Below are 26546 nucleotides of genomic sequence, written 5' to 3'. Positions count from 1 at the left end.
GTGGAATCCTCACGCGTACAGGCCGCCCGCGTCGAGTGAAATCCACGGCCCCGACGGCGGGCCGGCGAGGGAGTCGCCGGCGAGGCCGCCGGCCCCGTACGTATTTAGGATAGAAGTAGTACCTAAAAAAATGTAATGAGTTCTTTTTAATGACAAATATTATTTATGCCTATGACACGCGGGCCAGGGGCGGACAAGGGGCGGACGCGAGCGACCAGCCTTTCGCGTCCGCGACCACGCAAACCCGGCCAAGATTTGGGCCGGGTTTGCGTCGATCCGGACGCCGCGGGCATCCGTTTTAGGGATGGATCCGCGCGCTGGGCCGGGTTTTTGTCCGGCTAGACCCATCTGGACGCGCGGGCGCGGGATGGGTCGCCCGGTTGGAGATGCCCTAAAGGTGAGTGTACATGCGCGTCTACGTTGTAAAAAAACAAAAACAAAAAAACTCACATGAGTTGATGTCCTGCTCGTCCCTAACCTCCCGACACACCACCGCCGCCTCTTGATCTCTCTCGTACAGCCTCGCCGCTGGTCACGGCCGTCCGCACACCACAATCATTCCCTCTGCCTGCCCCACGGCCGTCCATCTCCCTCTCCGACTCCGCCATCCCCCCAATTGCGCCGCCTAGGCTCAGGTTCAAGGACGAACCAGCCCAGCTTTTCTTGCTCCTCCCACACCGGCTACGCCGCCTAGCTAGCTGCTCCTCCTCAGCGTTGCGCGCCGCCCCGCGCGCCTACCGAGCACTTAACCATGTCGTCGTCTCTGGCGTCCTCGTCCTACCGCCGCAGGATCCTCGACTCCAAGATGGCGGCCACCCACGCGCTCTACTCCTCCCGGCTCCCCTCCCGCTCCAGGCAGACTGCGCACACCAGGATTGGCGCCACCACCACAGGTAAAACCTTCTCAAGCAATCCAATTAACTGCGGTGCGAACCAATAAGAGTGAACCTGATTAGTGGAGCGCACTGAACATGCTTGTGGAAATGCCTGTTAGGTGCATTTTTAACCTGTTTGACTGTTGTTGGTTGCTTCTCATGTGCAATACTAGTAGTCTAGTGGTATTTGACACCTCTGTAGTTTTGGCCCTTTCGATGTTGCATCGATTCCGCTCTATTGATTTTGGCTATCTCTTTCAGCTCACGGAGTTGAGAGTAGCATTATCAGTGTCCTAACTATGCATCACTGGGAGACCTTGAATCACATGGCGTACAAATTTGGGAAGCTTGACAGGGTTCATGGAAAACTAGCCTTGAAGATACTGGGTTCTATTGTGCAACAATCAGGCTTAGAGCGAATTACCCATATTTACTGCATGACTGCTCATATCCTCATCCAAGCTCAAATGCATCCACAAGCAATATCAGTGTTGAAGCATCTTGCTGTAGGAGGCTTCTCTTGCAGTGCTATATTGAGCGCTCTTTTGCGAACCATCTCGCGTTGTGATTCCAGTCCCATGGTTTTTGACCTTCTTATCAACGCATATCTGAAGGAAAAGAAAGTTGTTGATGCAAGTAAGGTGATTTTATTGATGGATGCATGCGGATTTAAGGCTTCAGCTCGTTCTTGCAATGCTATCCTTAATGCTCTTGTGGAAGTTGGGGAATCAAAACATGTTTGGCTCTTCTTAAAAGAAAGTCTGGCCAGGAAGTTCCCTTTGGATGTCATTACTTGCAATATTGTGCTGAATTCTCTGTGCCTTGAGGGTAACCTTAAAAGTGCTAATCTTATGCTACAAAATATCAAGAGTTGCTCCTTAGCAAATGTGGTTACTTATAATACAATACTTTACTGGTATGTTAAGAAGGGAAGGTTCAAGGCTGCCATGTGTGTCTTCGAAGATATGGAGAAGAATTGTGTAGAGCCAGATGTATATACTTACAACATCATGATAGATAAGTTATGTAGAATGAAGAGGAGTGCACGTGCCTACCTTTTGCTCAAAAGAATGAGGGAAGATAACTTATCACCTGATGAATGTACATATAATACTTTGATCAAAGGTTTCTTTGATGAAGGTAAGATGAAACTTGCTATCTATATCTTCAACGAAATGCTGAAACAGAGCCTGAAACCAAGTCTAGCTACTTACACTACCTTGATTGATGGGTATTGCCGAAATGGGACCACTGATGAAGCTTTAAGAGTTCTATGTGAAATGCAAGTTGCTGGTGTAAAACCAAGTGAATTAACTTACAGTGCCATGCTGAATGGTTATTGCAAAGCTTCCATGCTGGGACATGCAATGAATCTTATTGAAGTTCTGAAAGCAAGAGGTACAACAATCAATAGGACTATGTATACTATTCTGATTGATGGTTTCTGTCAGCTAGGAGTGGTTTCTAAGGCCAAACAAATATTGAAGTGCATGCTTGTTGATGGGATTGATCCAGATGTTATTACTTACTCAGCATTGATTAATGGTATGTGCAAGATGGGTAAGCTGGATGAAACAAAAGAGATTTTGCCAAGGATGCAAAAAACTGGAGTTTTGCCTAATGAGGTGCTTTATACAACTCTAGTTTGCTATTGTTGTAAGGCTGGATATGTCAGAGAAGCACTGAAGTATTTTGTGGACATCTATCGAAGGGGCCTAACTGCCAATTCATTCATCCATAATACGTTATTATGCTCGTTGTATGGAAAAGGAATGATTGCACAGGCTGAGAAATTCAAACAATACATGTCTAGGATGCAGATATCATTTGATGTCGCCGCTTTCAACTGTATAATAGACTACTACTGCACCAAAGGTAACATGCATGAGGCATTCTCAGTGTATGATAATATGGGTAGATATGGATGTTCTCCAAATGTTTACACATATAGGAATTTGCTTAGAGGATTATGCAAGGGAGGCCACTTGGTACAAGCAAAGGAGTTCATGGCCTGCCTTGTTGACATACCTTCTGCCATTGATCAGAAAACCTTTAATGCATTACTTCTAGGGATCTGCAAAGATGGGACACTAGATGAAGCTCTGGATTTATGTGAGAAAATGGTTACAAGTAACTTTCTACCTGACATCCATACCTACACGATTCTTCTTAGTGGTTTTTGCAGAAAAGGTAAAATTGTACCCGCGGTCATCTTGTTGCAGATGATGTTGCAGAAAGGGTTTGTCCCAGATATTGTTACATATACATGTTTGTTGAATGGTTTGATCAAGGAAGGCCAACTTAAGGTTGCTTCTTACCTGTTCCAGGAGATCATATGCAAGGAAGGCATGTATGCTGATTGTATTGCCTACAACTCAATGATAAATGGGTACCTAAAGGCAGGAATGATACATAAAGTAGATATGATGATTTTTGATATGCATCGTAATGAGGTTTCTCCAAACCCGGCTAGTTATAATATTCTTATGCATGGGCACATCAAGAAGGGACATTTATCAAGATCTATTTATCTCTACAAAGATATGGTAAGGAAAGGGATTAGGCCAAACAATGTGACATATCGTTTGCTTATGCTTGGACTTACCAAACAGGGAATGATTGAAATTGCAGTCAAGTTCTTGGAAAAGATGGTCTTAGAAGGCATTTATCCTGATAAGTTAGATTTTGACTTACTCATAGCTGCATGTAGTGAAAAATCTAGGATGCCTAATGCTTTACAGCTTTTCAACTGTATGAAGCGGTTATATATGTCACCTAGCAGCAGAGCATACAGTGCCATGATAAATGGATTAATCAGGAAAAACTGGTTGCAGCAGAGTTGTGATGTTTTACGTGACATGGTTGAAAGTGGGCTTGAACCAAAGCATACACACTATATTGCCTTAATCAATGCAAAATGCAGGATTGGGGACATCAATGGAGCATTCAGGCTTAAAGAGGAAATGGCAGCTCTTGGTGTTGTGCCAGCTGAAGTTGCTGAAAGCTCAATTGTTAGAGGTCTTAGTAAATGTGGAAAGGTTGAAGAGGGTATCATAGTTTTCTGTAGCATAATACGTGCAGGATTGGTGCCAACCATTGCTACTTTCACTACCCTAATGCATGGTCTGTGTAAAGAAGGCAAGATTGTTGATGCTTTGGACCTCAAAAGGTCAATGGAGTTGTATGGATTGAAGATTGATGTTGTCACCTATAATGTTCTAATCACAGGTCTGTGCAAGAATCAGTGTGTTTCTGATGCATTAGATCTTTATGAAGAGATGAAATCTAAGCAACTTCAACCGAACCTTACAACATACACCACAATAGCTGGAGCCATCTATGCATCAGGCAGAATTCTGGAGGGAGAGAAACTACTCAATGATATAGAAGATAGGGGCTTTGTTCCCTCATATAAGGATCAAAGTCCTGAATGGAGGTTGAAAAATGCAGTGAGGAAGTTAAACATGATAAGAAATTGCCGAAAAGCAATAACATCTGAGGATGATGTCGAGCCACTGCATGCAGATCATGAATCCATGCCTGCCAAAGACTGAAATCCTCTAGAAATTGAACTTTTCCACTTCAAAGGAAGTGATACATTTAATCGACATATATATGTATCAGTACCTTTGAGATTCCTTCTCCAAATCGCCATTTAGCTCATCGATTGTTTTTGCAATGGTAAGTTGTCTTCTCTCCCCACATTCTACTTGCGGCAAGGAAAGGACATATCAGGTGCATCTGTTCACTTTAATGTTACAATCTAAGTTGCTGGATGTCAGCATATAAGAACATAGTTACTTGCTTTGCTTTGTTCCATCATTTACTGGGCAGTGCTGCTATTTTTGCATTTTTTCTTCCTTGCTGCATAAACATAGTGTAGGGTGGCAAGGTTGCAGCTTTGCTGTGCTATATGTACAGTTTTCAGTAGAAAGACTGTGCGTATATTATTATTTTTGAATGTAGAAGAAACAAGAGCTCAACCGGTAGAAAATGGGTAAAGAGTAAAATACAGTATAGTTACTACCCGCATAACTGGAGAACAATATGTACTCTCTAGGAAGGAGAGATTGCCCTTGTGCTAATGTTAAGAGTTGCTTTTTTTAAAATGTGCAACTTACATTAGCTTCAAATTTCAGCACATGGCTGGACTAGCATCCCAAATGAAGAAATCTTGTGCAAGAGACATGTATTACATTTGGATGAAATGATGAAGTGTTTCCGTAGGCACATGGCCACTGAGTGTCTCAACTGAGCAGGATTGGTTGGATTTGTTATGGGTAAGTTTATTACTAGTTGGATGAACTTGATTGTACTTCTGTTCGTGTTGCACAAACACACAGAATTGAATACATTCGGAACATTAGTGCTAGCAAAGTCTCTAGTTAAACTCTAGGATTCCAAATAAGCAGTGAATTATGTAGGTCTGAAACATTGTAGTGAAAGAACTTCAAAGCTCAGGATGATGATTAACATTGTGTGTTCTAATTTCCAGGTTAATTGTGGACTGGTAATTTTCAATCTTAATTATGTATTCAAGTTCCATTTGTTAATTCATTTTATGACCGGTCTATAGAACATAGTTTTTACATTGCATTATCTTATTTTTTTGTTCTGGTCATTATTGTAGGAAACTATGAAATTGTTCTGTTTATAACTTTATATCAATGTATGTTTCCCTATTTTTTTGTACATATCATACAAAACAAATTCATATATCATTTCGGAGGACAGATCTCAAGAACCATGAAGTTTCCAAGCATAAGAATAAGACAGTCCTCCGCTGTGGACGGGAGGTATTTATAAATGCACATCACATAGAAGAGAAGGACTCATTGTTGTTCACATTCGCTCCTGTTTTGAGGCTCTGGTCCTTGATTCTGATTATTGTGAAAAAATTGTTTTTTGTTCCGGCATCAAAGTTACTTGTAATGCTTAACAAAGAGGTGTGGATTATGTTGATATTTTGAATAGCTCCTGCGGTGACACCACAAGATCATGGGGAAGCTAAAGATTTCCTACATATGAAATGGGCAACTCAGGCCATCCTAGAAAAATAGCGAAGACAGTCATAAATATTCACCCGAGGATTCAGGTTGCATTTTAATTCTCTTCCCCATTAGCATTAGTTTCTGAATTATGTGTTCACAATACAGTTTATATCACATAAGATTATATTGTCATCGTTTTCACTGTTGACATTTTGTACAGAAGAGGACACTGAGGATAAAAAGGCAGCCACAAAATACTCCTCTGTGGATTCAGGTTACATTTTATTCTCTTTCTGCGTCAACATTATGTTCTGAATTATATGCACAGAATACACTATATTAGATTTTATTATTGTCATTTTCACTGTTAAGGATTCTGTACCGGAGAAGACACTGAGGACAGAAAGACAAGTACAAAATACTCATCCGAGGATTCAGGTTACATTTTGATTCTCTCTGGCTATCTGCATTAACATTACTTTCTGAATCATATGTTTTCATTTGGACCTTATTATTGACGTTTCTACCATTGAAGGTTCTGACAATCCGCGTTAAGAAGGAAGCATATAATGGAATATCAAGACGCCATTGGTAGAATGAAACAACTTGGTATTCATTAAGCTCCCTCTTTCTGATTCGTGTTAAAAAGTTTCAGTGGAAATTGCTCCTTATTCAGGATGCAACCATGGTCTTAAAGCACTTCATGATCTCTTGAGTCTGATGAATCCAGAGGTCCCTCAAAGCCTTTCTACATATTATCACCAACTGCATGTATGTATGACTAGGGAGCAGGAGAAGCATGTTGCCCCCTTAGTCCAGGTTCCCATTTATGTGTCAATAATAAGCAAGGGCAGTGTTGGTGTCAACAATGTCTATGCTGTAGTAAGTCCAAATCTTTTCTGGGCACACGTTTGAGATAGGAAATGTAGTCCTTGTTCACTATATTTTCTTGAACCTGTTAAGGTTTCAGCTAACCTGTTGTTCTAATGCAACATTTTATGTCTGGAAACAGACCATTTGCAAGAAATATGCTGCTGCGCATCTCCCAACCGAAATTAGGCTGTGGCACTCATGAGGGCAGAGAGGAGCAGGACCTGAGAAGTCAAGATGCATCCGAGGATTGGCAACGCACGAATGCTCGGGGGAGGTTGGCACAAGTTTGTTTGTCCATGACAACCGTCTGGAAGTCCGAAATATCTGCCTGTTCCAGCTGATGTCGAACCAAAGCTTACGATGATGGTGTAACATTATTCGTCACAATGTCAAGGGTTAGTTTCTAGTTTCCAGCACAAGGGAGTGATGGAGTCTCTGGTGGTATTCTGCACATTCGCTTTTGTTAGTTTTGCAATCCGTTAGTGTGTGGGGGCGGTACAGCTACTCTTAAAAAAAAGAGGGAGCAAACTATGTTTATTGTGGGGTTAACTAAGCTCTCTGATGCACAGTTAATCAAGGGGTATTTTAGTAGCTCGGAGAGGTCGCTAATGTTATGCTGGGGTAGTAAATCAATGCAAGATCGTTCTCAGTACTGATTGTACAAGCTGTGGTTGTTAGTTATTAGCAATTTCCTATTAGGAGCATAGTTTCTAGTACCTACAGGCTACAGGGGGTAGTTTTTCCCTTGTGATTCTATCATACAACATAACAGCAGTCTGTAGTTTCTTCAAAAAATTGTACGGAGGAAGCACGCAGTTTGATTCGTTGGAGGTCCTCTAAAATATATAGAGTGACTGCTACAGCCAATGAGATGAAGTGAATCAATTTGAATCCATCAGCATCTGCCAGAAATGGAGAAACTGACGCCCCTGCACAAGCCACTGCTGTTACGCTGGCAGCTGCTGCTGCTCCGTTTAAAATTGATGTAGCTCACCATGGCTTGTGTTGCCATGCTAATCAACATTTAACTTTGTCGGTAGAAATGCAACTTCAATTCTAAATTTGTTTGTCCGGGGTTCCGATCCCGCTTAATATGGATAAGTTGCATCGCATCATCGTTGCCATGCCATGTCATGCATATTATATCCTGATCATGCCGATTCTTTTGCCGTAGTAGTAAGATGTGCATCCATTGGTTGTTCTAGCGCTTTGCTTCTTCCCGGATAGGATCGCGAAGTGGTGATCGAGTTCTCCGGATGTTCCTCGGCAAGTTTTAACAGGCAAGCATTTTCCCTTATACTTCTGCCTCTGCAGAAGTCGCTCACCTATTTTATTTTGCCTTCTCCCTCATGCTATCCTTAAGTTGCATTCTTGTCACGTGTCCTTTCCACTTGTTACCTCAAGCAGTCCATATTGCCTCCACCAACCTCCTACGGCTATTGTTTGGTTATCGGGTCTGCATTGCGAGTCGTAGTGCATGCTAGAGTTGTTTTATCTTGTTACCGTTATTGTTATCTTATCGGGTTATCTGTTGGGGAATCATGACACATGGTCTATGGATATATTGTTGGAGATAATCATGATTTACTTATTGTTAACAACTAAATGATAAGCAGAGGCATCTGTGAGCCCATTTGTGAAAGCATCGGAACTTTGACTCACTAATATCCTTAGGACCCGAGTTCTTGTTATCTGTTCCGAGACTGAGCGCTCTAACCACAAGTGGGTATGTTTATTGGGTCTCCCCTCGACCACTACCGGAATCTACAGCTTTGTCCAGTGGCCACAACTAGTTTGCAATGTTTTACCATTTGTTGTTACGTGCATGCCAGCCTGTTACTTCTTTATCTTTGGGAAGCCCCTGGGTGCCTTGTATCCCTTGTTTCTGGTATGCACGTATATGTACGGCATGTGCGTTTATTGCATGCTGAAGCGGGTCATTCGCCCCAGTGTGTGTTTTGACCCTCTGAGGCCGTCCTCGCAATAGCTAAGTCCGCTTCGGAGATACGGCCGGACTTCGATACGGGTTCAACTTAGTTAGGTGGCTTCCTGTACATTGTTGTCGTGAAGGAGAGTGCGAGTCGTGATATTCACCTGTCGCAAGTGAGTTGATCGTGCGTGTGGGCACATTTGGGCACCCCTGCAGGGTTAAATCTTATCGATAAGCCGTGTCCGCGGTTATGGACGACTTGGAGCTGTATGACTCGACCATAGACAACTTACACCTGCTGTTTCAATCATAATAACTTGCGTAGTAAGTTAGCACAACTCTAATAATAAATGGTTAAAACTTGACAACCGTGTGAGTGCCTTTGTAAGTAATTCCTTGCGAGGGGGGAACGCATCGGTTGTGTTATGTTTGCAGAGTATAGAACTGCTAGCTTATGCGCTCTCTCATCTTCTCTGATTAGACGACCGTTGTAGAGTGTCTCTATAGGTTTTTAGTGCTTGCGCGCTGCCGCTTAACCCCACCATATTGCCTATGACGTCCTCTTGCGTCCTCTAAGTCCCCTGCGTGCCTCAAGTACAAAGGACGACTGGTTGACGAATGCTTATACGTCTTGAAGTCTTGTTAAGTACGAACCCGTACTTATTGCTGCTTCTACGGGACATAATCGGGCAGGTATGAAGATATGTTCGATGAAGACGACGCTAGCAAGGTTACCCTTCCGGCTTGGTCTTGGCAGGGTTATGGACGCCACTGGTTATCTTCAGGATTCTTAGTCCAATTTGTATCTTGTCCGTACTCGGACGTATTTGATCTTCTGTATGATTTAGATCTTGAGTTGTATATTTGTATCTTGACTCGTTGGAGTCGTTGTTGTAATATATATGTATCTTGTGGGCTCTGTTGTAGACCTGTTGTAATGTTACTGCTCGTGATTAATTCCATCCGCATCGCGTGCATGCTTCGGCGTGTACGAGGCGCTTGGTGGTGCGTCTCCTAGAATCGATATCGTGCGGATTTCGGCGGGTTCGCTGGGATCCTCATGGTACCGGTTTCGGGGCGTCACACCACTGCTGTTAGGCTGACAGCTGCTGCTGATCCTCCTTGCGGTGGCCACTGCCTGGTGATATGATCTAGTTATTGAACGAGACATGACAGATGACTTGCTTCCGTTAGCGCGAATCCCGATGAATAACCGGAAAAGACGAGGTGCTAATATGCTAATTTGGTCTTTGCCCTGCAAGGCTAGCGTCGCTACTCCACGGCGTGCCTTCATCATTCGTAGGAAGTTCCGTAGGCAAGCTCCGCAAAATCGTTCACCAGTGCGTGCTTCTTTTCTGGTGTCTCCTATCCCTACATACTCTGTGTTCGTTGCTCTATATTGGCATGTCTTATGTTTGGGTAATTGGCACCTATTTCGTAGCATGGAAGAGAAAGTTGGGAGGTGAGAGTTTTCCTTGTGAGTGAATTGAACGATATGTAGATCTTTGTTGCTTGTTATAGGTGAAGATTATGTCGTATATGTAGGGAAAGAGTACACCTACTTCAGAGTGAAGTTTCTTTTAACTCACTTGATCGCATTGAACACAAGTAGGGCTAGAAGACCCTGCCAGCAGATTACATCCCAAAAAGAAAGCAGAAGAGCAGACAAAAACAAGAAAATCAAAAAGTATGCCCTCCTTAAACAGGTGTCCGCAGCACACAGCCAGGAGACGCACACGCATTCCTGACTTGTGTCGATGGACCGGCACACATCCCGTATTACCACCGTCACATGAAACAATGGCTGCCCCGGCCCTAGCCGAATATGAGCATCAATAAACCTTGGGCTTGAATCCTTGATCACCACATAAATACTTTCATGCCAAAAAAAAGTGCTAGTCCTCCACTCATTCATTCACTATAGACACCGAAGAAACCACGTAAACCAAGATGGTTACAAAGGGGATTGACATGGATTTAGGTAGTTTAAGTTTCTTGCAATTCAAAATACATCCCAATACACTCCAATCCACTCTAATCCACCTGGGTAGGAGATTAACCGAACAAGGTCTTATCATCTTATGTTTCTATCATGCAATCTATAGTCTGATCATGAAATTCGTAGTTTGATTCGGTGGAGTTCTGTAACCTTATAGAGTAACTGCTACAGAACTGGGATGAAGTGAAGCAGCTTGAATCCATCTAACCGAAGTGGCACACGCCACTGCAAATGGATTGGCTCCTGCTGCTGTGCCTCCTGCGGCCGCTGCAATCTCTTGTCAGTAAGGGTCGTTGCGTTATCCGCTTCCATGAGAAATAACGCAACGGATACAAGTTGCTAGCTCCACTGCTCGACGTGATAGCCACTGCCCGGTGATGTGATCTAGTTTATGGATGATAGCCACTCGCCCCCTTCCGAGCGAATCCTCCTCGCTGAGGAGCATTAGCTCGGCAAAGTCGCTTACCAACATGTGCTTCTTTTCCGGTGTCTCCTATCCCTAGACGCTCTTCATTCTTTTCTCTCTGGATTATGCTTGGGTATTTGCCACCTATTTCACAGCAGGAAGTGTGAAAGGATAAATAGGTAGGTACGTGAGAGTTTTCCTTGTGAGCGAATGGAACGGTAGAGCTTTACTGGTTGTTATAGGTGAAGATATATTGAGGCGTTCTGCGGCTTTTGCATCCGTTTCAAAAAAAAAAGTAGGTGAAAATATATAAGAGCGACAGAACACCTACCTAAAAGTGAAGTTTTTTTTTTGAACTCCCTTGGTTGCATTAAAAAAACCAAAAGAGCGAACGAAAATAAAACAAAAGTGCTGAGAAAAAATGGAAAATCTAAAGCATGCCCTCCTTAAACAGGTGTCGGCAACACACAGCCAGGACACACATGCTCCTGACTTGTGTCGATCGAACGACGCACATCCCGCCTACCACTGCCTAGATCGTCGTCCATCCTTTAAAGCCACACACGCAGACACACACATGCTCCGTCCATCGCTAGTTGGTATGCAGGGTGGAAAACATAGACGCATTCTGCGGTTCCACAAGACGGGAACTCGGAGGTTGACGAAGACAGCGTTCGTATCACAATTCTTGTTGATCACATACACTGACTGATGGAGAAAATCCCCTTATACATGCCCATCGTCCATGACAGGGACCAATAATGGACCAGCCTAGTCGAGGATTGTTTCATTTGGTTGACACCAAGGTTGATCTTTCTATCCCAAACCACGGGGTGCAAACGTTCGTCCAGGAACCCTCAGATGGTATCTATCCGGTTTCACCGATTGTTCTCCAAAACCAAGAATAATTTGTTGGGTAAAACGTCCTGGCCTGGAATAAAATGAAAATCTATATCACTGCTCCTGAAGTACTAGACTAGCCTTAACGGGGCCACCCCATTAGACCATGTACCGATGAAGTCATTCACTAACATAGAACATGGTATTGATCCTTTAGAACTTTTTTAGATGTTGTTTTTCAATTTTTTTTTTGTGTGGTGCTTACTTCAACTCTCTTTTGGGAATCTAGTTTTTTTTGCAAGGTTGGGAATCTAGTTATTTGTTGGTTTTGTGCTTTTCATGCGACTTCACGCTCTTCATGGTGGCAAGCGTTATTTTCTATTGTGTCCAGCACAAGGGAGTCATTAAACCCCTGCTGGTATTTTGCGTGTTCGTTTTCGGTGGTTTTGTAATCTTAAGTATGTGGGGACTGATGGTATGGCTACTGTTGGAAAAAAAGACGGGAGAAACCTTTATTGTGGTTAACCAGTTCTCTGACGCACAAAGAAGGAACCAAGGGGCTATTTATTAGCTCGGAGAATTGGCTAATGTTTTGCTGGGGTAGACAAGATCGTTTAGTAGCCGTTCTTCAAGGTGCGGCTGTTAGGGCATCTCTAACCGATTCCCAATAAGTGCTTAGAGGAGTGAAAAATTGAGAAACATGCACCTAACCGAACTCCTAAATGGTTTTTTTTTCGAAATGGGGTGAGCCCCGGTCTCTGCATCGGTTGATGCACACAACCTTTTATTAATAAACTGAATATTCAAAGTTTACAATTGAGGGATCAATGAGGATTAATACAAAAATCAACCACCGAAAAAAGAGAAAATTGCTAAGGAAACTAGGCATCATGTAATCTCTTAATAGGCTGTCAAGTAGCCTGGTAGAAAATATCCCAGGCAACCATTTAAAGGTGGTTGCATCCAGAAACCATGCACTCCCGCTGGTCCTCCGGAAGCAAGAAACGCCAAAGCTGGATCCAGTGAACCATAGTGTGGATAACCTGCAAGAAATTAGTAGAGTTCTTTCTACTCCCTCCGATCCAAATTAATTGACTCCACTTTGTCTAGATATGGATGTATCTAGACAACAAACGCATCCAGGTACATCTGTATCTAGACAAAGTGAAGTTAATTAATTTGGATCAGAGGGAGTATTAAAAACAATATCATTTCTGCAATTCCAAATTGACCAACATAAAGCCGAGACACCAATGTGAATCCTAGCTTTACCAGTTTTGTCAGTTCCAATAAGCCAATTCTCAAACATATTTGTGACATTGGATGGAGGTGGAATATTATATGCAGCAAAAACCACCTGCCAAATAAGCCTAGCAAAAGGACAAGAAATAAACAATTGTTCAACTGATTTCTCATCATCACAGAAAGAGCATTTCGTATTTCCATTCCAATTCCTTTTTGCTAGATTATCGCGGGTCAAGAGGACTTTCTTACTGAGGAACCACATAAAAATTTTAATTTTCAGTGGAATTTTTATTTTCCAAAGATATTTACGAATATATCTTGTATGCACATTTAACATGTCACCATACATAGATTTAACAGTAAATTTCCCTGAAGATGTTAGGTCCCAAACAAACTTATCTTGATCATCATTTAAATTTATCTCCATTAATCTTTGGCATAGATGTATCCATTGATCCCATTGATCACCAATCAGCCTTCTCCGAAAACCAATATTTAACGGAGTTGAAATCATAACATTTGCCACTGCATCTTGCTTATGATTGACTATGTTATATAACTGGGGATACTGAGACACAAGGGTCTGATCACCTTACCATCTATCTTTCCAAAAACGCACTCATTCTCCGGAGCCTACCTTAAATTTACCTCTACTAAAAAAGCCCCTTTAACTTTCATTAGTCCTTTCCAGAAGGGTGAATCAGTAGGCTTACTTTCAACTTCAGCCAAGGTTTTCTGCGAAACGTACTTATTTTTTAATAGTTGTTGCCATAGCCCTTCTTCACAAACAAGCTTAAATAACCATTTACTAAGTAGTCAAGAATTTTTAATCTCCAGGACTTCAATTCCAAGACCACTTTGGCCCTTAGGTCTGCAAATCAGGTTCCACTTAGTTAACCTATATTTCTTTTTATTTTCATCATATTGCCAAAAGAAACGTGATCGAAAAAATCTAATCTCTTCCTCACGCCTTTAGGTAAATAAAAGAAGGATAGCATAAACATTGATAAACTAGTAAGAACAGAGTTAATCAATACAAGGCGATCCCCATATGATAATAATTTTCCAGCCAAACACCCTAGTTTTCTCTCAAATCTACCTTCCATAGGATTCCATTCAGAGTTATTTAACTTTCTATAATGGATCAGGATACCCAAATATCTGAAAGGCAAAGAACCAGATTCACAACCAAATAGTTGTTTATACTGCTCCTCTTCCTCTTTGGTCTTACCAAAACAGAAAATCTCACTCTTGTGAAAGTTAATTTTCAGTCCTGACAATTCTTCAAAGAAACACAATATTATTTTCATATTTACAGCCTTCTCAAAGTCATGTTCCATGAAAAGTATCGTGTCATCGGCATATTGCAATATAGAAATTCCTCCGTCAACTAAATGAGGGATAAGGCTTCCTATCTGACCATCCTCCTTCGCTCTTGCTATTAGGATAGCCAACATATCTGCAATAATGTTAAACAACATAGGTGACAGCGGGTCACCCTGTCGAAGACCTTTCCTTGTTTGAAAATAATGACCAGTATCATCATTGACCTTGATCCCTACACCTCATCCCCTAAGAAATTGTTCGATGAGTTGACACCATTATGCGCATAACTTCTTGAAGAAAAGGCCATTTTACTTTATCATAGGCTTTCTTAAAATCAATTTTAAATATCATCCCATCCAATTTCTTCCGATGAAGTTCATGAATGGTTTCATGTAAGACAACTACTCCTTCAAGAATATGTCGTCCTGGCATGAATGCCGACTGTGTAGGGCTAATAACTGTTTCAGCAACAGTATTAGCTATAATAATAGCAACTTTCGTGAATATTTTAAAACAAACATTGAGAAGACAGATTGGTCTATACTGCTGGATTTGAACCACATTCTCCTTTTTAGGCAATAGGGTAATAACACCAAAGTTCAATTTGAATAACTGTAATTCCACTGAATGTAGTTGATTGAACATTGACATTAAATCACCCTTGATAACTTACCAAAAGGTTTGGTAGAACTCAGCTGGAAAACCAGTCCTGGAGATTTATTTAACTCCATCTGAAAAATAGCATCCTTGACTTCCTTCTCGGTGAATTCAGCAACAAGGATATTATTCTCCTCTTGGGTTAATTGCGGAATATCGTGTGTATACTCCTAACTCAGTGTTAGGGTAGAAGCAGCTGGCTCTCCAAACAACTTCTTATAAATTTTCATCATCCACTATGGTTCCTTCCTCTTGTTCTAGTTAAAATATGTTTTCCTTCGGTGTTTTCCATTTGCAATTAGATGAAAATATTTAGTATTATTCACCTCTTGAATATGTTTTACCTAAACGGTTAGATGAGTAAAAATTTTAGGACTAGGAGGAGTAAACCGACAGGGGAGGAGTAAATATAGGAGTCGAGTGCCACTCTAGAGAAAAACTTCCGCCTCCTCCCATGCCGCACCCATTCTCGTCGGCGTCGCATACCCCCACTCCGCCAGCCGGTCCCTGCGCCGCCCTCCAGCCCACCTGTCTGTATGTTGCCGCTTCTCGCTATCGCCGCAATGAACGAGGAGATTGGGTTTTCACCGGCAATTGCCCCAATTTGTCCCAAATCGACCACCGCCGGGCTCGATTCGTCGCCACCCAGAGCCGGTGTCACCTCCAGTGACCACGGCAACCCGCCGCCGGCCCCCACAAATGTGGCGTAGGGGCTCCCCCCCCCCCCCCCCCCCCCTTCTCGTGCGCGCCTGAGGTTGGCACCGCCGCCCCCGCCGCCCACGACGGATTTGGTCTGCGTGCGGGATCTCTGGACGGAGTTGGAGGATGCATGGCCAGTCTCTGTTGAAGCTGCAGCCGGAGATGGATCGCCGGCACCTCCGACTGCACCCTAAAAAGAGGGAAACATGTGATTTTCCCCTCTTTTTCTTCATGTAAAATTTGAGTAAAAAAAGTTGTGACTTACTTGATTTTTGTTACAAATGAAGTACAAGAAATTCTACATGGACCGAGGACGAAGACAACGAGTTGTATTTTGCATGGCACCATCAAACTCTTGTAGACGATGCATTATACGAAGAGAGTGGTGTTCGTCTCTTTTGGCAGTTGGGCTGCCAATTGAGCAGTCTACTCGGGAGTTGTCCCCCGTGTAATGAGAATCCTTGTGCGCCGTCTTGGTCCCATAGCACAAGCAGTGTATCCAGAAGCTATCCTTATGGATGAATACGAATGAGTGGTCTTTCCCGCACTCATTTTTCTTATTGTTCATCTAGGCTGCTTCGTGAATGGAGAGTCTCGTTGATATGTTAGATTCTCAACGCGTACACCCGGGGGCGGCCCCCCGATTGTTGCGGGTCCATCTGTTGCGGACAAACAGAAGTGAAGAAAAAGGTAGTCCTACGCGGTCGACTACCAGTTAAGTACTCTTTTCATAAGATAAAGAGCAAGTACAAAGCTTAGTAACTAGGAAAAGGACACCCCATTTCTTGCATTATCCATACTACCTGCTTTGCTACTCTACGCAGGACCAGCGGGGGGCCCTCGCGAGGCGGGGATGTCGTTAACAAACAATAAGATCTTCACTAACGGAGTCAAAGTCCTTCTTCATGGAAGTACTCAACGTGGCGCTGGTTTCTGTTGAACACAATGAAAGAGAGCTCCTCTCCTCCATCGTAGGCGGAGAAGAGGATGTCTCCCCTCTAGATGCAATGTGTATAGGAGAAGCGCGCCCAGCCTCTTCCAAGACACATGCTTTTCCATCATCATACACATGTCGTCGGTGAAGACCCTCGACCACCAGATGGTGTTGCAGCAACCGATGGGGCGAATAATCATCTTACAGGGACGGCGGCGGCCATCGAAGGACTGAGCGAACATCTCGGGGAGCCGCAGCGGCGCTATCTAGTCACAGTACACATTCACTTAGCAATCGAAGCCGGTGAGATCCGACCAAGAGTCCTAGGGTTCCATGACATGGAAAAGGCGGGCATCTACGAACCATGGTGACCTCTATGACCCGCCGTGGCGGGCCTCCAGCGCCGGGAGCTGCAACTTCTCTAGAGCATGGATGAGCCCTCCGACCAGCTCCGACAGAACTAAGGTCTCTAAAGACTGGGAGAAGAAAGGAGAAGATAGGGACTTGGGATGGACGGCATGGCCTCTCCCTAGCCCCTTAAATAGGCAGTGGTGCACCACTCACCCAATCAAGGTGTGGGACTTAACTACCAGCCACAAGTCTGACGGCACCCGAAACGACAAAAATACAAGATGCCCCCGCAAATAGGCGGGACCACGAGGAAACGTCCGCTCCAGAGAGAAAACAACCCTTGCTGGGAGGGCGAGGCACCACCCCGGCAACACTCCGTCGGGCAGCACCTTACCCGTAGACTACTATCATTCCTGTGGAAACCGAGGGTAAACAGGCCTACGGGAAAGGGCCTAACGACCCTGAGGAGCGGAGAAGGAAATCAATGATCAAGGAAACGAGGCCCGGGAAGGCCTAGCGAAGGCCTTCTTGTGCAAGGCTCCCACCCGATTACAACTGCCTCCGAGAAGGAGCCTTATGACCATGGCAGGACCTGCAAAACCACGACAAAGCTAGTCCTCCCGGAACCAACCAGCTAGGCCATAGCTCTAACCATGTAGCCCGCTAGGTGGATCTCGCGCTCCACGTTCGGTCACGTGTCTTGCCCTAGCAACGTATCCATACAGCGCCCTGTGGTGTCCCCTTGCCATTATAAAAGGAGGCCTAGGCTGCATGGAGAAGGAGGGGGCATTAGAGAAGAACAAGTCTTAGAGCATGTCTAACATGCCCCTTATAACCCGCCCACCCCGTAAAATTCCGGCGGGATACGGGGCAGGCGCGGTTTGGGCCGTCTAGCAGGCCCCGTATTCGGGTCGGCCCGTTTCGGCGGAATACGGGGCCTAGGAAATCCGCCCCGAAGCCCCCTACTTATACCGGGCGAAGGTGCGAGTGAGGGGTTAACCCCTCACTCGCAACCCTAGCTCCGAAGTGCGCCGCCGCCTCCCTAGTTAGCTCCGGCGAGAAATCCCTCACTCCCTAGCGCCGCATTTCACCCCAGCTCCGGGACGCACGCCGCCGCAGTACCGCCTCGCCGGCGAGCAGATCAAAGCGAGCCCGCTCGCCGGACAACGTGGAGGATGCGTGGCGTCTCCAATGCAAGAGATCCACCGCCGGGAGCCGCCGTGCTGCCTGCAGGTACGCCGGCGCCGCGTACGTCCCGCCGAAGCTCGTTGAGTTCGCGGCGGGCGGTCGCGGGTACAAGGAGGATCCGCTGCTCAGCCGATGAGCGGCCCCGAGTTCGACAAGTGGCGCGCCGAATGGGAACGCCAACGCCGGGCGAAGGCGGCTTGGAACGCGACCATCGGGAGCTCCAGCGGCGGAGGAGCTCCGCTCGCCGGCGAGGAGGAGGAGGAGGAGGACCCCGACTTCTTAAAGGCGATAGAAGAGTCCCTTAAGGACGACGCCGAGAAGAAGAGGGCGGAGGAGGAAGAGGAGGCGGAGGCCATCGCCGCCGTGAAGGAGGCGCAGTTGCGGGAGGTGGCGGCGGAGGCGGACGCGTACATCGTCGACCTCTCCGACTAGAAGTCGTGATCCATTTAGGATCGCGTATTTTGTATGTATATACGTTGATCCGTATGTATGATCGACGAACTATGAATGAACAAGTTTCCCGGGTTTTAAATTTACGAATTTACGGGGTGAAATACGGGGTCTGCTAGACGGAACGGTGTATCGACGAGCACTTTTTTATACGGGGCGAAATAATCGCGAAATATGGGGCAGAAAAGTAAGGGGCCTGTTAGACATGCTCTTAGAGCATCCCTAGCTTCGACGGCCCCCGGCGAAAATCAGGATTTAAAAAACGCTGGATTGGATGTAAAAAGGGCGTGGGGGGCAACATTTTCCCAGCCGCACCCCCGCTTTCACCCATTAGCGGCGGTAGATTCAAAATATTGTCTTCCCGCTACACAAAAGAATCGCCAATGTCCGGCGATCGGATCAGCCACATTCCGGCGATTGAAACTAGACGACTACAGGCTCATCGGCGGTCCCGTCCTGAGCAACGGCGTCTGGCGCGGTATCGGGCGATGCATCGGCGTCTGGCGTGGCGTCAGGAGAAGCATCACCGTCTGCAGTTGTCGAAGCGGCGGGAGTAGACGTCGAAGCGGAGGACGAAGGAGCCGACGGTGGCCGGAGGTTGTCTTGCCGATGGGCGTCGTACCAAGCCCTCGTCTCCTCGTCCATGTTGGCGTTGTTGCCGCCGATTAGGAACGCCAGGTCGGTGTTCCTCTTCTTCGCCGCCGCTGTTTCCTTGAGCAAGGCAATCCGGACGCCCTGGTTGGCGAGCATCGCCTTCCACCGCACGTCGTGCTTGTCGTCCCTCCCGGCGGCGTGCGCCCTCGCGTCGGCCCAACACTTGTCGAAGGACGCCTGCAACCTGTCGGCTGAATGGCCGGCCTTCTTCTGCTCTTTGAGCTTCTTCTGGCCGAGCTCGGGACGGCCCGCCGACGCGGCAGGGGCTGGAGCGTCGGGGTTGTACTGCTCGCCCTTGTTGTTGGCGAGATTCTTGCGCACCGCCTTCCACTTGTCGCACTCCGAGATGTGGGCGAACACTTTGAGGACTTGAACATCTGGCCGCCATTGTCTTCCGCGTACAAGTCGAGCGCCCGCTGCATCTGCAAAAACAGGTCGGCGATAGGCGATGTACGGTCGACGGAGGAACCACGGCGAGTGAGTATACCTTTTCTTCAAAGTCCTCGCCGCTCACGACATGTTTCTCGATCTCCTCCTATACGCCATGCCACTTGCTGCACGCCGCCTGGACAATCCCTCAATGGGTGCCCATTGCCTTGCCGGCGCGATCCATCACCGTCGTGTTGAAGTACGGGTCGACGAGTTTGCGCTCGTCGAACGCCACCTTGACCCGCTGCCAATACGTGTCGTAGCTCTGATTTGCGCCGGTGATGCCGTTCATAGACATCATCATCCAAGCTTCGGCGAGGCACTCCTCTTCTTTGCCCGTCCATTTGATCTGCGGCTCGGCTGGCGGCGAGTTCTTCTTCCCTCTCTTCTTCTTCCCCTTGGACGGCGCCTCCGGGGCTTCGGGTGCTTCCTCTTCGTCGACGTCCAGGTCGACGTACGCCTCCTCATCTTCTCCATCGATGTATTGGGTATCGTCGTTCTCGTCAGCGTGGTGATCCCCCTAGTCGAGGTTGGAGTTGAAGCTGCCCCACGACGCGACGACATCTGCCGCCCTTGCCTCCTCTTGTGTGAAGCTCGGGCTCGCCGCGGTAGCCATGTAGCCCGACGTGATCATCTCGTGCATCACAGGCTCATTTGGCGGCGGCATCCTGGGGTTGGAGAAGGGAAGCGTCCCACGCCTCAGGGCAGGCGAGATGCCCTCGTACATCGCACTGTCGTACGCCGTCGGCGACGGCGTAAACCGGCCAAGCCGGCCGCGGCGTAGGTGTCATGTTACATGGCCGTGGCCGGCGACGCCGGCGAGAAGGAAGGAGATCTGACCATACCTTGGGTAGGCCATGCCCCGGGGAATTGGGCGATGTGCGGGCGGCCGAAATTGATGGAGACCAGCCTCGCTTGTTCCTCCACCGCCGCCGCCGCCACCCTCTTCGCGTTGCACTTCTTCTCCCTCTCCGCCCGGGCGCGAGTTTCGTGTTGCCGCCGTTCCTGATCCGCCGCCCACGCCGCGTTAGACATGCCCGGGGCTTCCTCGCCGTCGGCGCGCCATCGGCGGCATGGTGGTGGAAGGGAAGAGGAGGAGCTGCAACTGTGGGGGAAGAATGGCGGTAGCTCTGAATTTCGGCGGGGAAAATGCTTCTATGCGGCGCAATTTGGAGGGAAAACGAAATTAATGGAGGGAACTACCGGTTGTGTCGCCGATAACGTGGGCCCGCTAGACGTTTCGCGCGTTTTTGTTTCGTCCGGAGTCCCCGGCCGGGCCTCGGGAACCCGGGGATGGCCTGGGCTCTCCGGACAGATGAAAGGCCTAATCCGGACGAAAACGAAAAGCCGGGGGCATTCGGATGAAAAAAAGGCGTTCTGGAGACCTTGTGGGGCAGACGGCTGAAGATGCTCTTACGAGGGAAGGAACTAGAAAAATCATGGATTAATTGAGATCCACCATATACACCGTAGTTGCATGAGGCTTCGCACAATGCGGCCTGAGCCTGTGTACAAAACTTATGAATATGTGTGAATGTGGTTTTCGTCTCGTTCGTCGATCGAGCTTGTCGTGTTCTGCGGTCCACGCCGAACTAAAAGGGGAGCTATATTCCCCAGTATCGGAATCTACGACTCGACGTAAGTGTGTTTTTAGAAAAAATACCAGAGCGACAAGTTTCGCTTCACACAAGAAGTATTATGTAAACGCCCATTTTACTTTCAAGTGTCAATACATTTGAGCTCTCCGAATATGGTTAGAACTTGCCCTATCTTATCGTAGAGACATGGCTTAGCTACCAGCTTCCCTCCCTCCGTTCATTTGTCCAAGAAACTCTAGCTAGGGAGTTTCTTACAGAGTGGACCTTTCCATTCCTTTTTCAGAAAAAATGAAGGCACGACCAGCGCCCTTAAACTACTAAGCTCCATAGAAATTCTGGATTATTGTCGTTTCACAAATTTCATATTTCGAAACAAGAACATATATTGGATTTATTGCCTGGGCAGCATGATGGAATGTTGAAACCCTTCACTTATTACATACTTCACTCTTATATGTGAAAGAAGAGGTCGCTGCCTAGGTATGAGATTCAGAGGAAACACCTTATAAAGACGGGAGGGGGTTGACCACATGACCAACGAACAACACCACACCGGTGTTGTCTTCGCGGATAAGGAAGAGGAAAGGATGATCAGCAACAAAATCTGTCGTCAAGGGCATTGACTGAGGCACCATCTCTATGGTAGTTGCCGCGGCAGCCTCAGTTCCTTCTTCGTTTACTTCGACAAATGATTTGTGGTGAATAGATGAGATGTGCAGGTTTTGTACCACTGGAGAATACACCATCTCTGAAAGATCTGCTCCTCGGCTGAATGGCAGTTGAAGACCCAAACATTGGAGAAATTTGGATGCTTCAAATCCAAATGATATCTTGAACTTAGGGAGCTTGAACTGCCCGACTTCAACCTTCACTGATGGGATATGGTTCTCTATTAACTCTGGTTCGGTGTTCAACCGATTAACCAAGCTCCAAAGACCGTCACGTGCTTCTGGAAGAAGAATGTACATGGAAAATTGCCTGCTGTCCCCACCTTGCTGGTACGGAAGCTTAAGTATCTTCAAGTTTCCAGTAGATGAAATGAATTGCTTATTTGTGGTGGACATGAATGGTGTTTGAACTGAGCTCCCATCAAGAAGGTGGAACACATCGTCCTTTGTCTTAGATGGGTCAAACTTCTCAGGCCAAGCTCCTTTGAAATAAAGGGCATTACCAAGAACCAGTTTAGTTGCATTGTCAACAGACCCTTCAGGGAGGATATCTTTGATGAGACCTGATGTGACTTTCTCTACCCATGAGTTAACTTGACGAGCAGCTTCAGCAGGCTGAACCAATGCAATGTACATCAGTGGTTAGAAAAGGCAACATTATGATACTTACTAGTTGTAGTTTCTAGAATGACAAAACAAACAAAATATAAGATTATGTAATGAAAAAGGATAGACACCAAGTTTAAATATGATTAAATAAATGAATAAATGGTAATAATGGCACTGAGAATCAAAAAAAACTTACTGAGTTATCATAAATCATTTATGTATAAATTTTCACATACATTTAATAGAAAAGGTTCACTTATATTTCATATATAGCTTAAAATTAAGACAGTCCAGATAAACATACTAAATGGTCATCATTACATCTCGAGTATACTAATAGTACTAATATTTTCATAACCATGAACATTATGGTATATTGTGTTATATCTCTTAGGGACGAAATTCCCTTAAATGGCAATAAATGGAAACCACATAAGGAACAGAGACCACATAAGTACCATTGAAAATAGGTGGATTATTCAAACATAACATTTTTGAAAGGCCTTAGTCAACATTCCTAATGATCTAACATACCTACCACGCTGAGAGCCTAAGATTATAAACACCACTAGATCCCCTAGCTTTGGAATGACACATCAGAAATTAAACTTGCTAAAAAAAACTACGAGCATACTATACTCAAAATCAGGCAGATTAATAGATAAGCAGACATCATTCACAATTCTAGATCCAAAGTGTAAACTATCTCCACAAAGTTAAACGTAACAGAGCAAATTTTACCATAAGTTGACAAGAGCAGAAGTACACCACACAGAGAAGCTATGTAAATTACTTAATAAGTCTGTTACAAGATGAACATATCTAGACAAGGAAATAAATGGCTTAAGCTTGAACTCTTTGATAGGCCAACGTTCTGTCCATTCTACTGCATCAATATTTACCACAACAGCGGCAATATTGTATCACCTTGATATGATGTTTAAGTCAATAAAATGTCCCTTATAGGAAAAAATAAAGCCAAAATACATAGCTATATAATAGTGCAAAATTAAGCTCCCAAACTTGAAATCCATCAGATATAAATAATAGCAAACTTAGAAATACAAAATGGTTGAAATATTTTGGAATATGTTAAAGTATATATGTTTCTACAGGAAATTTAGATTCTATTTAAAAAGTATGAGTTAAATACTACAAACAATCTTACTAAAAGTAAGAGCTAAAGTACATGTTAATAAACCACCCATGCCACCCGTTCCTATAAATTAGTTTCATGCTTGTTTCTAGATTTATCTTTGACAAATAGTTAATCAAAGTATATGAGTATTATTTGATAAACGTTGATATCATTAGAAAGTGGTTTGCAATACAAATTCAATGATACTAAATTTTGTACGACATAATCGAGATACGGTTGTAATTTTTTTGTGTCAAAGACTCATCATGAAAAGCATGTGCGCATTATTCATGAGAAAGGATGAGAGTATTATATGGCTAATGATTAATCCTTTTTTCCATTGGTAATTTATAGGACAAGGAATATTTTCATTAATTAGCAGACTTATATTAGTATAATTTTTATACACTATATATACTAAGAGAAACATGCATTGCACTTCAAATGTTGCTAGTCCGAGTCAGCACAATACAACCAATACGTGAAAAAATGGACATCCTTTCAAGAACTAGCTATACAATAATGTAGGGTCCGGGAAAGGATCACCTTAGTTTGAAAGTTGGTGGACTGCACGTTTGCCTTGTACCTGCCAACAGCGAGCTCCTGGAAGGAAGGTTTCAGAGCGAGTGACGTGTCGACAAAGACACCATTGGCGAAGGCGACACGTGGGCCGCCGACGCAGGACGCGTCAGCGAGCACAAGCTGCACCACCTGCTCAGCAAGGGCATGGAGGCCCTCCGCCTCCTCGCCTACCTCCCCTGTCCAGAGAGTGGCGACAAGCTGCTCACGGGTGGCGCCCCCCGCACCGGCGGCGAGGAGGCTGAGCCCAACGTGGAGGGAGAGTGGAGAGTAGGCGGCGTTAACGGCTGCATACTCTGGGTTGGAGGAGATGGCGGAGGCAAGGCGGAGGCCAAAGCGGGTCTGGTGCGCGATCGAGAGTCGGACGTCGGTGGCTAGGGTGGTTGCCATGGCCGGAGAGGTAATTTCCTTGGACTATGGCTACACTGGACACAAGAGTGATAGAGAACAGGAAGTGCGATTTTCATAGGTGTTTTGCTCGCTATTTAAAGGACGTAATGGTTAGAAGTTGGAAGCTTTCTGCATTGTGCTGGCCAACATAAACCGTACGCAAAAGCAATCCGGAAGAGCTATCCATCATAAAGGGAGATAAGATGATTTTTAAGCGTCCTCTAATTAGTCACCGTCGCGTCATTGTTTCTTGGATATATCATATCTTGGGAAGGTGTGTGGCTCCGACCAAACTTACCCGCACGTCTGAATTCTATAGAACATCGGATTTATATGGAGATTACTTCGCGGGCATTGCCTTTTATGCCTTGTATTTAGAAGCATGTGTGGTGTTTCCTTAAGATCATAAAACTGATTAGTACTAAATTCCAAGATTAAGATTGCGATGCCAATGTGTAAAGTTTTTCCTAGGAAGAAGAGTTGTGTGAGGTATACCAGACAAATGTGGATTTTTATTGAGTATCACAAGTCTTGGGTTTAGCTTGTCATCAAATTAAAGTGTTACTATGAACCAACACTCGAAGCGTCGCAGGGTTCCATTTCCCATTCGCTCCGGTGCAACACAGTTTTTCCAACGATATTTGGAGGTCTAGGGCTTATTCTCACTGTCCAAATAGTTAGGTTTTGATCTTGATTTTTGTTGTATCTACATTGTTTTAATTATACATGTGTGCATGTCTGTGTAGGATAGTTAATTAGTTGCATGCATAGATAAGTCATGTGAGTATTAGACTAGTCACAATGGGAAGTATCATACACTAGTATCATGCACATGATACTAGTTTATGATACTAACCCCACAATGCATAGTATCATAAGTTAGTATCATAGTATCGTCATATTTAATATTTTGTAGCATCTCAATGCAAATTTGTGTACATGATTTGTTTGCCATGAAGTTTTCTAGTTTTACGTGCTATGATACGGTATCATATTATGATACTACTCTCATCTCTCACCTCATTAATTGATGCGCCACATCAGATTTTTGCCAACATGGTATGCATGATACTACTTATGATACTCCCATTGTGGCTAGTCTTATTACTGGCTGGTCAAGTATTTAATTAGCCTATTCGTGTGGTTCCTGGAGAGATTCTTGGTAGAAGAGGTCATGGTTAGTTAGTGGCTTAGTGCATGGTGTTAGTGGTCGCGTGATGTCCATGTCGCTAGCGTGAGAGTACCTTGCAATTACTATTGACTAGTTGAATGCCCGTGTAATTATGTTAATTATGGTAATTATGTTTGCTCCTGAAAATAAAAATATTTTAATATTGTGTCTTTTGCGCCCTATCACTCGGCGTTGTGATAAATATGATGCTTGTAAAAAAAATTATCGATGTACATAAAAACATAATCCACATGTATAAGAAAGAAAAGATTCAGATACTTACGTCTTCCACTCATGTCACTTCCCAAAGATAAGCTCCAATAAGCATGGACACGAACTAAGCGTGTAAAACTTAACATCAGTTGTAAACTGGAATATGCAGCGATAGTAATAATGCACAGATGTACCTACAATTTTTTCGTATACATTTTCTTACAATATGGTTCTTTGTGTGAATTTACAAATAATAGAACATTAATTTATAACTTATTATTAGATAAAGAAAATACCTAAAATATTATGGGTACATCTTCACCAACAATCTTG

At 44.8% G+C, this 26546-nt stretch overlaps 3 protein-coding genes across 11 annotated transcripts; 2 read left to right on the top strand and 1 right to left on the bottom strand.

Annotated features, from left to right (window-relative positions):
* Positions 1 to 440: 440 nt before the first annotated feature.
* LOC139829658 (uncharacterized) lies at positions 441 to 5152 on the top strand. 2 transcript variants are annotated; one of them, XR_011742803.1, is made up of 3 exons: positions 441 to 893; positions 1137 to 4556; positions 5015 to 5152. XR_011742803.1 is itself a non-coding variant. In XM_071818778.1 (2 exons), exons 1-2 carry the CDS (start codon positions 752 to 754, stop codon positions 4427 to 4429), a joined length of 3435 nt encoding a protein of 1144 aa, XP_071674879.1. In that variant the 5' UTR covers positions 441 to 751; the 3' UTR covers positions 4430 to 4681. The 2 variants fall into 2 exon arrangements, 1 of the variants encoding a protein (XP_071674879.1); XM_071818778.1 differs by lacking the exon at positions 5015 to 5152 and having other exon boundaries at positions 1137 to 4681.
* Positions 5153 to 5571: 419 nt separating this feature from the next.
* On the top strand, positions 5572 to 7403 carry LOC127293875 (uncharacterized). Of its 8 annotated transcripts, none has more exons than XM_051323578.2 (6): positions 5572 to 5970; positions 6087 to 6140; positions 6239 to 6304; positions 6423 to 6457; positions 6543 to 6748; positions 6879 to 7403. In XM_051323578.2, exons 1-5 carry the CDS (start codon positions 5905 to 5907, stop codon positions 6559 to 6561), a joined length of 240 nt encoding a protein of 79 aa, XP_051179538.2. In that variant the 5' UTR covers positions 5572 to 5904; the 3' UTR covers positions 6562 to 6748; positions 6879 to 7403. The 8 variants fall into 8 exon arrangements, 5 of the variants coding, with proteins under 5 accessions (XP_051179538.2, XP_051179532.2, XP_051179529.2 ...); XM_051323572.2 differs by having other exon boundaries at positions 6402 to 6457; XM_051323569.2 differs by having other exon boundaries at positions 6402 to 6475; positions 6652 to 6748.
* A 14414-nt stretch (positions 7404 to 21817) lies between these two features.
* LOC127293874 (serpin-Z2B-like) lies at positions 21818 to 24879 on the bottom strand. The gene is made up of 2 exons (XM_051323563.2): positions 24407 to 24879; positions 21818 to 22728 (listed from the first exon to the last, which is right to left on the bottom strand). The coding sequence occupies exons 1-2, from the start codon at positions 24827 to 24829 to the stop codon at positions 21949 to 21951; spliced, it is 1203 nt and encodes a 400-aa protein (XP_051179523.1). The 5' UTR covers positions 24830 to 24879; the 3' UTR covers positions 21818 to 21948.
* Positions 24880 to 26546: the final 1667 nt, after the last annotated feature.

The sequence above is a fragment of the Lolium perenne genome, chromosome 4, assembly GCF_019359855.2.
Source record: "Lolium perenne isolate Kyuss_39 chromosome 4, Kyuss_2.0, whole genome shotgun sequence".
Classification (NCBI taxonomy): domain Eukaryota; kingdom Viridiplantae; phylum Streptophyta; class Magnoliopsida; order Poales; family Poaceae; genus Lolium; species Lolium perenne.
This window is presented reverse-complemented; position numbering and strand designations above follow the sequence as displayed.